The sequence below is a fragment of the Misgurnus anguillicaudatus genome, chromosome 18, assembly GCF_027580225.2.
Source record: "Misgurnus anguillicaudatus chromosome 18, ASM2758022v2, whole genome shotgun sequence".
Lineage (NCBI taxonomy): Eukaryota > Metazoa > Chordata > Actinopteri > Cypriniformes > Cobitidae > Misgurnus > Misgurnus anguillicaudatus.
In genome coordinates this window covers 10,532,283-10,544,973 of record NC_073354.2, presented here as the reverse complement: position 1 = coordinate 10,544,973, position 12,691 = coordinate 10,532,283, and the positions used below count along the sequence as shown (strand labels likewise).

The 12,691-nt window shown below is 37.5% G+C and overlaps 1 protein-coding gene across 1 annotated transcript; it reads left to right on the top strand.

Annotated features, from left to right (window-relative positions):
* The first annotated feature begins 4,846 nt into the window (after positions 1-4,846).
* kcnk13b (potassium channel, subfamily K, member 13b) lies at positions 4,847-11,209 on the top strand. Its single transcript, XM_055187291.2, has 2 exons — positions 4,847-5,509; positions 8,256-11,209. The coding sequence occupies exons 1-2, from the start codon at positions 5,170-5,172 to the stop codon at positions 9,149-9,151; spliced, it is 1,236 nt and encodes a 411-aa protein (XP_055043266.2). The 5' UTR covers positions 4,847-5,169; the 3' UTR covers positions 9,152-11,209.
* Positions 11,210-12,691: the final 1,482 nt, after the last annotated feature.

Below are 12,691 nucleotides of genomic sequence, written 5' to 3'. Positions count from 1 at the left end.
TGCTTTCAACAGGATATAAGTACCTGTGTGACCATGGTAAGGTCGTTTAGTTACTGTAAAGCTTCTCCATCTTAAATTGTTTTCATACCTGTTTAGTGTGTAGCTCAATTGGTAGAGCATTGCATTGGCAGAACATGGGTTTCCAGGGCACGCACATACTAATAAAATGCATAACTTGTAATGCACTATAAGTTGCTTTGGATAAAAGCATCTGCGAAATGTAGAAATGCAGTGTTTTGAAAAATCAACATCCAAAACCTGCATTGAGAAAAACGGCAGCAGTAAATTTGATCAAGATGAATTAAAGGCATAGTTGTGCATGAAATTACTGGCACTGCTAAGCCTTGAAGAAGTGTTGCATCTTGACCTTGGAGGCCTAATGGACGGCTCAAAAATAAACAGGGGCTAATGTAGCCTGGCTCCGCCCTCCTACGTGCTTCCGCTTAATTTTTATTTCGCTTCAGTACTACGTCTCTGGGACTGCTGTACAGTGTAGAGTTTCGTTTTCTCCTGCAAAAATCTGCAGGTCCAATCAGCTAACAGATGGGGGTGGCTAAGAACGATGCAGTTGAGGGCGTGCGTCAGTTTGAGTTGTAGTTCAGTAATGACAGCGGAGAAAGACGTGAGAAAAGCTATTCGGTCCGTTGTTGCAAAACTGCCGAATATACAGAAGTAAAAGCCGGAGCAAGAACCAGGTTTGCCAAGTTTTGTTGGTCTGAGTATTCGGACTTGTTGTTTCCGGCCTCCTTAACGGAAATGACGCTTTGCAATGGAGCTTGGCCAGACTCTCTGTACAAATTAAATAAATGTACGAGAGTGGTTGGACCAGGCTAGGGCTAATGGCCCTTGTTAGTGTTTAAGAATTGAGTCCAACTTTAGGCTTGCAATCACAGCACCCTTCCATTTGATCTAACATCAGAGTCAAGGTGGAAGTTCAGCAATCAACTGTAATTGCATAAAACTTCTTTACCCTATACAAGGCATTTCTTTATAGCATGCACGGCCCTGATGCACAAACTGGAATTTAATGAATTGTTTACACAAATGATTTTTATGTATATGTTATATTTTAAAATAAGCGGAGTATAATTTCACCAAAGGCTTTAAATCCGTATGACAATAAAGAGAAATCCAGCAAGAGGTTTACTTTCAAATGTGACTAAGATGTCTTTCGGTATAGTTATTTTTTATGCACCTCAATGGGTCTTAGGCCATATAGTTGAGAAAACACATTATTTACCATCTTGTGCAATGGGAGCTTAAAGTGTTTCCCAGCAGTATTGAGACAATTATAGTTGTCTATTTGTGATTGGTTGGCACATAGGGATTTTGTGAGCAGTAATACTATTTTCTGTCTTACTGGAATGTACAATATGTTCAAATGTTACAGTATATGAAAAAATGACACTCTAAATTCTGCTGTGTTATTTTTAACCCAGTGTTGGGCAATAGTGGACAGAACACATGTTGGGTTATAAATAAACCTTGTTAACTCAACCATGAGTAGAAACAACCCAGCATTGGTTTATTTATTAACCCAACATGTGTTCTGTCCAATATTTCCCCAGCATTGGGTTAAAAATAACACAGCAGAATTGAGATATTTCTATGAAAAAGCATTATTATTTAATTATGCATTATGTGCATATCAATTTACCCATTTTCATCCACAGACACTTCTATCTGAACAACCCCATGGCCCATGCAGTAAAGTGACAAAACTTCAAAGCTTTGAAGGGAAAGACTGATGTTCCTCACTCCCCGTGGAGTAAAGGTTTTTTGTTTATGTTCTGCAGAGTGGCAGGTTTTCACCTACATTTTATGCATGTATAATGTCTATTGAATAATATCACATATCATAAAATCTAAATTTCTATTTCCTCTCTGTTAAATCCGTGTTGCTGTTTTTAGGCCCTGCCTCATCCCCTATGCAGTCGGTTTGATGTTTGTCCTACCAGAGTCATCACCCACCTGGGAGTTTGAGGTTTCAAACATCAGATGGAATTTTACAGTGTCGCTCCCAAAGGACAGAGCAATATCCAAATATCGCACATAAAGGAAACGACGTCTGAACCTGAATTTAGGAAAAACGAAATGTTTCACAGTATGGGTACCTACCTATCACTGTATATGTAGAAGACCAAGCAAAAAGCTATTTGTATGTAAATAAGTGCTGTGTGACTTTATTGAATAAAATAACTTTTGTGACTGAAGTTTGACAGAACATTGAAAAAAGCATATACTCTCACAATGAAAAGAAAGTCAATTTCATGCAGCACAGCTAGAAAAGTACATTCTGTGGCAGCATGTATCTTTTTAAAGTGATACGTACACTATGTTCCCTACGTTTTTACATATTCTAAAAGAGAAAATGTCAGTGGAAAACGTAGAAAAATGTGAGAGCACCGCAGTATGGTGGTTTCACAGTTATGCTTGGTTTCCTCCTGCATGGTGCTATAATTTTGACTTATGCTGTACAAAGCCTTTCACATGTCCTTGCTCTGCTTGAATTGCATTCACATCAAGCAAATAGATGCCAACACCACAGCAGGTTTCACGGATTAATGTTTTTTTTCTAATACATTTTCACCATGTTCATCGCATTACCGATTCTTAAGCTGTTTTCGTGTTCTTGTTACCATGGACACCAGTTTCCTTCAGGGCTTGGGACAGTTAGACAGTTTGCTGGATAGTGTGCAATTACAGCTGTCGAAGTGGAAGCCGAGCATTGAAGTAATGATGGCAACAGGCAGTGCATGATTTTGACAGTACATGGCAACTTAGTTATGGACTTATTTTATTATCTTATTTTACTGTACTGTATATTTTTCCACTTTGTTATCATATATTTTGTATAGCAGCTGACATCCTGTTGTTGTCCTGTCAGGGTTTTGTCTTGTCATGTTCATGTCTTTTATTTTGATATTGTCACTGCCACGTTTGTCTCTCGTTTCCATAATGGGTCATGTGCACTTGGACTCTTTTGCCTCACTGCCTCTTCAGTCCTGTGGGCAAAAATGCCTTGTTGATGCTAGAGGTCAGAGGAGAATGGGCCGACTGATTAAAGCTGATAGAAGAGCAACTTTGACTGAAATAACCACTCGTTACAACTGAGGTATGCAGCAAAGCATTTGTGAAGCCACAACACGCACAACCTTGAGGCGGATGGGCTACAACAGCAGAAGACCCCACCGGGTACCACTCATCTCCACAACAAAAAGGAAAAAAGAGGCTGCAATTTTGCACGTGCTCACCAAAATTGGACAGTTGAAGACTGGAAAAATGTTGCCTGGTCTGATGAGTCTCGATTTCTGTTGAGACATTCAGATGGTAAAAGCAGAATATGGCGTAAATGGAATGAGTCGTTTAAATGCCACGGCCTACCTGAGCATTGTTTCTGACCATTTCCATCCCTTTATGACCCCCATTTACCCATTCTCTGATGGCTACTTCCAGCAGGATAATGCAAAGCTCGAATCATTTCAAATTGGTTTCTTGAACATGACAATGAGTTCACTGTACTAAAATGGCCCCCACAGTCACCAGATCTCAACCCAATAGAGCATCTTTGGGATGTGGTGGAACGGGAGCTTCGTGCCCTGGATGTGCATCCCACAAATCTCCATCAATTGCAAGATGCTATCCTATCAATATGTGCCAACATTTCTAAAGAATGCTTTTAGCACCTTGTAGAATCAATGCCATGTGGAATTAAGGCAGTTTTGAAGGCGAAAGGGGTCAAACACAGTATTAGTATGGTGTTCCTAATAATCCTTTAGGTGAGTGTATATACTGCATTAAGCAGAGAGCATGACTTGTCAGGATGGTCCCAAATTCCCTCCGCTATTCAGGCAAACGACATCTTCCTGCCTGTATAGGTTGTGCTATAATAAGCTCATTTACATTTTGATCAATATACAGCCATGTAGGCAAGAAACAAAACCATTTCCTCCTCTGAATCTTTCCATTATGCCTTACAAAACGTATATACACTCTTTGTTTGATTTGCATGCACAATGTTTAGTTGGTAGAGGAACACTCTTGACATAAATTTACGTTTGACATAAAGCTTTTGGATTGACCAAACTGTTCTCATATACTGTGTCGATAAACCTGAATTTGCCAGAATAGACTTGAGGCTGTATCTTGGCAACGCTTTGGTATTGACACAAAAGTTGGTATATGTCATTATAATCATGACCTGAGGGCAAACCCACATTTTTGAATACCAAATTTGAATACACATCAACGATACTTGTTTTCCATATTGAATTATAATAAAACTTTCATTTTCAAACTTTTAAGCTATTAGCCTGATTTAAATGAAATGTTGCACAGTATGTATCATCAGAAACGGTTAAAGTCATGCAATGTATTACATCTGTGAAAACTTTTAAAAATTGAAACATATTGAAGGTTAAAGAGGAATGTCTGATGAATTCAAATGTGCTGCCACTCTCACATTAAAACTGAAAGAAAGGTGTCATCAGAAATGTGCACATAAAGCCAGAACCTTAAATATATTTAAAAGAAAATAAAGAGGATACATTTTAATCAATGTATTCAGTGTCTGCTGGTCCACTAAAAAGCACTTAATACGCAAATGTCCTGAAAAGTTTCTAAGGACAAGCAGGACTACTAAAAATAACGCGACGCATGCGACTTTAAAGCTCTCAGAAAGCTCTCTAAAACTAATCGATCGGACCGAATCTATAAATACATGGTGTCTTGTCCGTCTGTCCTACATGCATAATGCATTTTCGTTTCCCCGTCCAAACTGTGACATTTGCAGAAGGCGCTTTTGGACATCCCAGAGTAAATGCTGAAAATTTCCCAACCAGATGCAAAAGGTCATAGCTATTGATCGCAGCGACGCGTTCCCACAGCGCGTATTCGGATCAAAAATTGCAAACAACGTTCATGCCAACATGACAGTCAACACAGTACTTTTGTGCGCGTGTAGACCTCTGACGCCAACTTCATCACGCACTGAGCTACACGCGCTCCCGGAGAGGTTGAGAGCCCACCACGATACAGGAGAGGAAAAGCATCATGTTGAGAGAAGAAACTCACAAGGCAGCTGCTGAAGAGATGAATGGTCTATTATGAATTGTAGACAATGTGGTGGCGCCTCACGCGCATTTGTTCCTATAATATTCCTGTAAAACAATGGCTTGCCGCGGCGGGTGTTGCTGCAACAGCATCGGTCCCCTGAATGAAGATAATGCCAGATTTCTCATTTTGGCTTTGCTCATCATCATCTACTTGTTATGTGGAGCGGCGGTGTTTTCAGCTCTGGAGCATCCGAAGGAGACGGTCGCCAAAGAGAGATGGGCTCAGAGGATCGAGCAGTTCACTCAGAAGTACAACCTGAGTCAAGACGACCTGAAGAACTTCCTGAGGAACTATGAGGAGGCAAATGTGGCCGGTATTCATGTGGACTCGACCAGACCTCGATGGGATTTTACGGGGGCTTTTTATTTTGTCGGAACTGTTGTGTCAACCATAGGTGAGACCGAATAGTTAAAGTAAATTTTGATTTAAATGAGAATCAGATTCAACATATGTGTTTGTTTAGTACGTTATAAAATGTGCAACAGGTTCTTAACGTTTAATACAACTGAGATTTATTCCAAAGAAGTTTCATCTTAATCGATCTACAGGCGTGGATTTAAAGCATTATTAGTTTTTAGAAAATTATTGGATATTAATACAGAATTGTACCAAGTGAAATATCTCTATTGTGGAATAATTATAATATCTCTCTTAAATCAAACAGTCTGCTTGTGACTAAAGGATTATGTGTAATGTATCAGGCTATGTGAAATGGGTAAAATGAATAATAAACAAATTGAAATAAAATACGTTGAAAGGTACTGTCACCAATGGCAACCTCTTTAGTGGTTAGAGAGGGGAAAATGGGGTTGGAGTCAGGGGTTCATGTGGGAGTTGGTGCACATGCTGTCTGTTCATTATGGGACAATTAGGCTCGGTTCTTAATTAGCTACAACCTACCAGCAATCTGCAGCAATATATGTGGCACAGATGCTGTGATCTATTTGTTTTTCTGCAACTGATTTAAGGTCATTGTTGTTGGATGGTTTCAATATGTGTTTTCATGACAATAATGATCTGTTGAATTACTAAAACAATATATTTATTATTTAGAAAAAATTGCTTCATATGTGACAAGCAAATATGAATAAATATAAGTATTTATATAATTGATTAATTTACGTAATGTACAGTGAGTGTATAAATAGGAAGATATGGCAGTGTAAAAGAACAAATTTACCCCCAGATTTTTCACTTACCGTACCTTGATATTATTCCAAACCTGTATATCATTCCTAAGAAATGTTTGCAGTTTTATTTTCCATTAAATTATAAATCATGCAGACCAGTTTAAAGGGGACATTTCACAAGACTTTTTCTAAAATTAAAAATAAATATTTTGTGTCTCCAGAGTAACAATGTGAAGTTTTAGCTCAAAATACCATATAGATAATTTATTATAGCATGTTAAAATTGCCACTTTGTAGGTGTGAGCAAAAATGTGCCGTTTTTAGGTGTGTCCTTTAAAATGCAAATGAGCTGATCTCTGCACTAAATGGCATTAATGTGGTTGGATAGTGCAGATTAAGGTTCGGTATTATCCCCTTCTGACATCACAAGGGGAGCCAAATTTCAATTACCTATTTTTTCACATGCTTGCAGAAACTGGTTTACCAAAACTAAGTTGGGTTAATCTTTATCACATTTTCAAGGTCGATAGAAGCACTGGGAACCCAATTATAGCACTTAAAGGTGCAGTATGTAATTTTTAAAAGGAACTCTTGACATAAATGCAAAATAATATACAAAACTATATTATCAGGGGTGTATAAAGACCTTTTTATAATGAACCGTTACGTTTTTATTACCTTTTTGCCCCCAAAAAACAACAAAATAGGAAGGATAAGCTAAATTTAAGTTTAATATGCAACTGTTTCAAGTCAAAAACAAATTATTTAAACACAAATGCAATGCTATGTTCAGAAATTATTATATGACTTTTATTTCATTTGAACAAGTAAATGTAAAATGAGTTACAGCTTAATATGAACAAAAAAACTGCACATATGAAAAAACTGCAATTAAACATACTATAAAAGCCTAGGTCCCACTTAATGTCATTCCAAAGAGTCATTAGTTTAAAACTGAGGTGGTGGGTATATGAAGTCTATGATTGTAACTATGGTAACAATAAAATGCTGAAAAAAGTTCCCCTTAATGTCCAAAATCACTGAAATTACAGGGATTTTACACATGAAACAAAAACTAGTACATTACAAAACTAATAGATCTGTCGATTTAGCTATTTTCAGTTGATGCTTGATCCTTCTTTTGACTCCTCTTTGGTTTAGCCATCTATCCATTTTTACATTATTAAAACAGAAAGGCAAGAACTGATATCACAGTTTCGCAAGTGCATTAAAATCTACTTAAATAAGTGACGATTGTATAAACACTTGCCTAGTTTAGGTCATCTTTTGGCGGACCACTGGGGGGGTTTGGCGGACCACTAGTGGTCCGCAGACCACACTTTGAGAATTACTGCCTTAGAATGAGACGTTTTTATCTACATACACCGAAGGTCCCCTTACATGGAAGTTGCCATTTTGTGCCACCATGTTTCTACAGAACCCCCTAACGGACAAAGTTACTAAGGTGTCTCCATCAATGACATGTTTTTCTGGTGGCGGCTACTGTAGCTTCTCTATGCGTTTCAAAAGCGAGGGGTGACCATTGGTTGCAATTCGCAACTTCACCACTAGATGCTGCTACAATTTACACACTGCACCTTTAAACATGGAAAAAGTCGGATTTTCATGATATGTCCTCTTAAATTAACTGGATCAACCAATTCTTTGACATTAAGACATCAGTACACTGTAAAAAAAATGCAGAATGAAGGTAAAACAAGTTTTGCAAGTCAATTCAACCCACTATTTTAAGTTTTGGCTTGTGAAAAGTCAAGTTGAAATTGTTTAACATAATTTTTAAGTTAAAGTAACAATATGTTGATTTGTCAAAAATGTTGCACTTTTTTGTGTACTTGTCTCACAAAGGTTCTTCCAAATCTTTCACAGATAAAAAGTTTTTTCTTGTAACTCTATTTGTTGTGTTTATGCTAATGATTAAATCAATGTTTTATTTGCTGTGATATGTCATGAGCTTAACTTTGTTGTTGTTGTTTTGTGTTGCTGGTTTAGGTTTTGGGATGACAACACCTGTAACTATTGCAGGGAAGATATTCCTGATCTTTTATGGCCTCATTGGTTGCGCTGCCACCATTTTATTTTTTAACCTCTTCTTGGAACGTGTCATCACCGTGATTGCATTCGTCTTGAAGTTCTGCCACGAGCACAGAGAACAGCGCAAAGCCGGACCACCTCAAAATTTCCGGCGTCCCTCCATCAGCAGCAGAGAAAGGCGTACAGACAGCTTGGCTGGCTGGAAGCCTTCGGTGTACTGCGTGATGCTCATCTTAGGAGTGGCTGCCATCTTGGTTTCTTGCTGTGCATCTGCAATGTACTCTTCAGCTGAGGGCTGGGGGTACCTGGATTCTCTCTATTTCTGTTTCGTGGCCTTCAGCACCATTGGCTTTGGGGACATGGTGAGCAATCAGCGTGAGACGTACAAAGCTCAAGCAGCTTACAGGGTCGGAAACTTCCTGTTCATCCTGACAGGGGTTTGTTGCATCTACTCGCTGTTTAATGTCATTTCCATTGTTATCAAGCAAGTTCTCAACTGGCTGCTGCAAAAGCTGGAGACTCCTTGCCATTGCCCAGGTGGAGGGAGCCGCCATCCGCGGAGAAATGCTGTCGTGCCTGGGCATATGAGAACTCGGCGTGACCACTCCATTGAGACAGATGTAGTCAATGATAGTGAGATCGATGGGCGCCGAATGTCTGGAGAGATGATCTCCATGAAGGACTTTCTAGCTGCAAATAAAGTTAACCTGGCCATCATGCAGAAGCAGCTGTCAGAGATGGCCAACGGGCATCCACGACAGTTGGGGTCCAGCTCACGAAATGAGTTCTCAGGAGGAGTTGGTGCGTTGGGAATAATGAATAACCGATTGGCAGAAACAAGTGTAGACAGATAAGTCTACCATTTAGTTACAATAAAAGCGCACTTTGTTATGACATAAACATTAACCTCCAGCATTGTGAAAATATGCTATTCATCATCAGCTTCCTGTAGGGTTACCAACATAAAGTGGGTCAAGTGATCTCAACATGTCCTTCACCATGATGTGGCGCTTTCCTTGTAAAATATAACAACTTTTATTAGACTACTGGTATGACTGTATTCTTCATGTTCATTTCACATGATTATTCTCTTTATAATAATGAAACAATTACTGAGTGCACCTTAAAGCTGAATTCAACACTAACTATAGGACCTCCACAGCAAAGACTAAGAAAAAGTATGTGAACATTTTGGAATTTCATGGTTTTCTGAATAAATTTGTCATAAAATGTGATCTGATCTTCATCAAATTTTGATCTTTTATGACTTTATTGAACACACTCATTCAACATTCAAAATGGCAGTATAAGTGAACCCTTCGAATAAATAACTGGTTGACACCCCCCAACGGCAGCAGACCAGACTCTTCCTGTAGATGTGGATCAGACCTGCACACTTTGTTGAGGAGGAATTTTAGCCCATTCTTCCTGGCAGAACTCCTTTAGCTCTGTCATATTTGTTGGACGTCTCATATGGCCCTCTTCAAGTCAATCCATAGCATCTCTACTGGGTTGAGGTCTGGGCTCTTGGTCACTCTAAAAGGTGGACTTTGTTTTTCTGAAGCCATTCTGTTGTGGACTTGTTTTGGTGTTTTGGATCATTGTTGCATCACCCACCTTCTACACAGTTTCAGCTGATGTACAGATATTCTCACATTATCCTGAAGAATTCTCTGTTAGACTTGAACTCACCTTTCCCTCAATGATTGCAAGTTGGCCAGGCCCTGATGCAGCAAAGCAGGCCCAAATCATGGTGTTTCCTTCACCATACTTGTTACAGTTGTGATGATGTTTTCATAATGACATGTCGTGCCCTTTCTACGCCAGATGTAGCGCTGTGTGTTTTTTCCAAATAGTTCAATATTAGTTTCATCAGTCCACAAAACATTTTTCCAATATCGCTGGAGTGTCAATGTGTTCTTTTGCAAACTTTAGGCATGCAGCAATGTTCTTTTTAGTAAGCAGGGGCTTCCTTCGTGGTGTCCCAACGTGGATACCCTGCTTGTTCTGTGTTTTATGTATTGTAGACTCATGAACAGAGATGTTAGCAAGTTCCAATGATGCCTTCAATGCTTCCCATTTTAGCGAGGCATAGCTCGCATAAACGTGTTCTTCTTGTACAGAGTAAACTCCAAAAGTTTGAGGGTTTTTATCAGTCAAAGTAGCTGTAGTCTACACCTCCAAACCTAAAATCTTTACGAGACTCCAGGTGTGCTTAAACCTGACTCCAATTAGCTTTTTTTGAGGTCATTAATTCAAGGGTTCACATACTTTTTCCACAAGCACTATTAGGTTGTTTTGTTGTTCTTAATGAGAACATGAAAGATCAGAATTTTTGTCGTATTATTTTCAGTCACATTACGTTTGCCATACCCTTGACTTAGATGAAGATCAGATCACATTTTATGTCAAATATTATTTTAGAAAACTATGAAATTCTAAAAGGTTCACATAGTTATTCTTGTCACTGTACATTTTGAAAAAGATAATTAAATACTATTTTATCAGTGTTATTACATAAAAAAATGTATTTTGAGATTTTTAGACTTGTGGACAGTTAATATGCTATATTTATTTTTTCTTAGTGACTACAATCACTTTAATGTAACTAAAACTTGTAATGTGCATTAACTTACAATAAAATAATAATGAAATGTACAATTTAATATTAGTAAGCATGTCCTAAAACCAATACCTAGTACTCTTACTTTTCTCTGGCATTATATATTCTTTTTTAATGTTTATTTCAAATGAAGGAAGCATGAGATTAATGCTCTTGTCTAGTGTATGTAACAAGATGGTATGAGAAATTGAACAAAATATTTGTTTGTTACATCAAATATATTAAGAATATATATCTTATGTGCTTGTACATTTCATCGACAGTCCAATAAATCATTGACATATCTGCACTGCATGAATAATGCCTTATTTCGAATGCTCTCTGATTTTTAAGTCACTTTTAACACTTGGTGTTAAAAGTGTTTGATAAATGAATAAATGTAAATACAATTTACAGCTTTGGGTCTTGATCAGTCAACTCCAGGACATAGTATGCAGGAGCAAACTTTTTTTTTTACATTTTTTTTTTTGCAGAAATATATACTGTGGAAGTAGTACATACTGTGCCAGACAATTGAAACCGTTATAGTTTGTAACACTTTGACAAAATAAATATGTTAACCATTAGTCTTGTTCTAACCAAATTATTGTCTTTGTTTCGTTTGTGACTGTGTCTGTACTGTGTGTAATGACAAAATACTCAAATAGGTTTATAGCATTCAATACTGTAAAGATGAAATAGATCACAGAATGAAATATTCTGCTCATTTCACATCTTTAGATCACATTTCCAGAGCTATTGTGTTCCAACACAAACAGGCAAGCTTAACAACATCATATCATGATGTCAGTTGCCATGGAAACTATTACTCTTACAGTACCAGAAGGATACCTTATATACGATCGTACAGCACTAATAAGCTGGTTGGTTAGAGAATGTGTGATGTTTGAGGATGCTTTGGCTAATATTACTTTGAACATGAGTGCTTTACCTCTGTGAAGTGCCTGTGAGCAGTCACGACTTTTTTGTGTCTGACTCTGCAGTTTTGGCACTGAAGACCCCCTGCAACCATGCAAAACCTCTCAACGAGGCAATCAGAGGAAATGGAACAGATGGTGGTGAAAATGACCCATGATGAGCTCATATATTTATAAAGAGTAAGTTATGGTTGTGAGGTCACATTTAGAACACAAACATTTTAAAATCCACACACAAATTTAAAACACAGAACTTTCAATTGTAATTTTTTCGTAAGATTTCTAAGATTTGCTTAAAATAAAATTGTGTGGTAAACATACAGTTAATTGGTAAAGGCGAAGGGTAGCCATGACATAAGAGAGAATTTCAGTCTAATCAATTAAAACACTCGGTTAATGTTATTTGTTACTATTAAGCAATATGCGCTAAAATAAACTAACAAAATTATATTAACCAAGATTTAAAAATGCTGCTAATATATTTTTATTAAATGTATATCATTTTAAATGTATATAATTTTTATATAAATGTTACATTTGTAAAGAGATTTAAGTATACATAAATCACCTTATACCATAAGAAACAGAAGCTGAAGAAATTGAAATAAGCACATATATTTTGAGTTAATCCATGGTGCTCCGTTAAAACTAATATAAGGCAAATGGGTAACTTGGTTTATAAAAATTGTAGCTATGACTAAAATAATAAATTCCCCCACTAAATGTCACGTGCCAGTTTTTAGTAAGATTGGCTATCTTAACCTTCACATAGGCTAAATAAGAGATTATACTCCCACCCCTCACAATACAGCTAATCAAATTATGTATCTTTTTGGAAAAAAAGGATTTACAGT

Coding starts and splice junctions, on each gene's coding strand:
- kcnk13b (XM_055187291.2), top strand. CDS start 5,170: ATGGCTTGCCGCGGCGGGTGTTGCTGCAACAGCATCGGTCCCCTGAAT. Junction 5,510..8,255: donor AACTGTTGTGTCAACCATAG/GTGAGACCGAAT, acceptor TTGCTGGTTTAG/GTTTTGGGATGACAACACCT.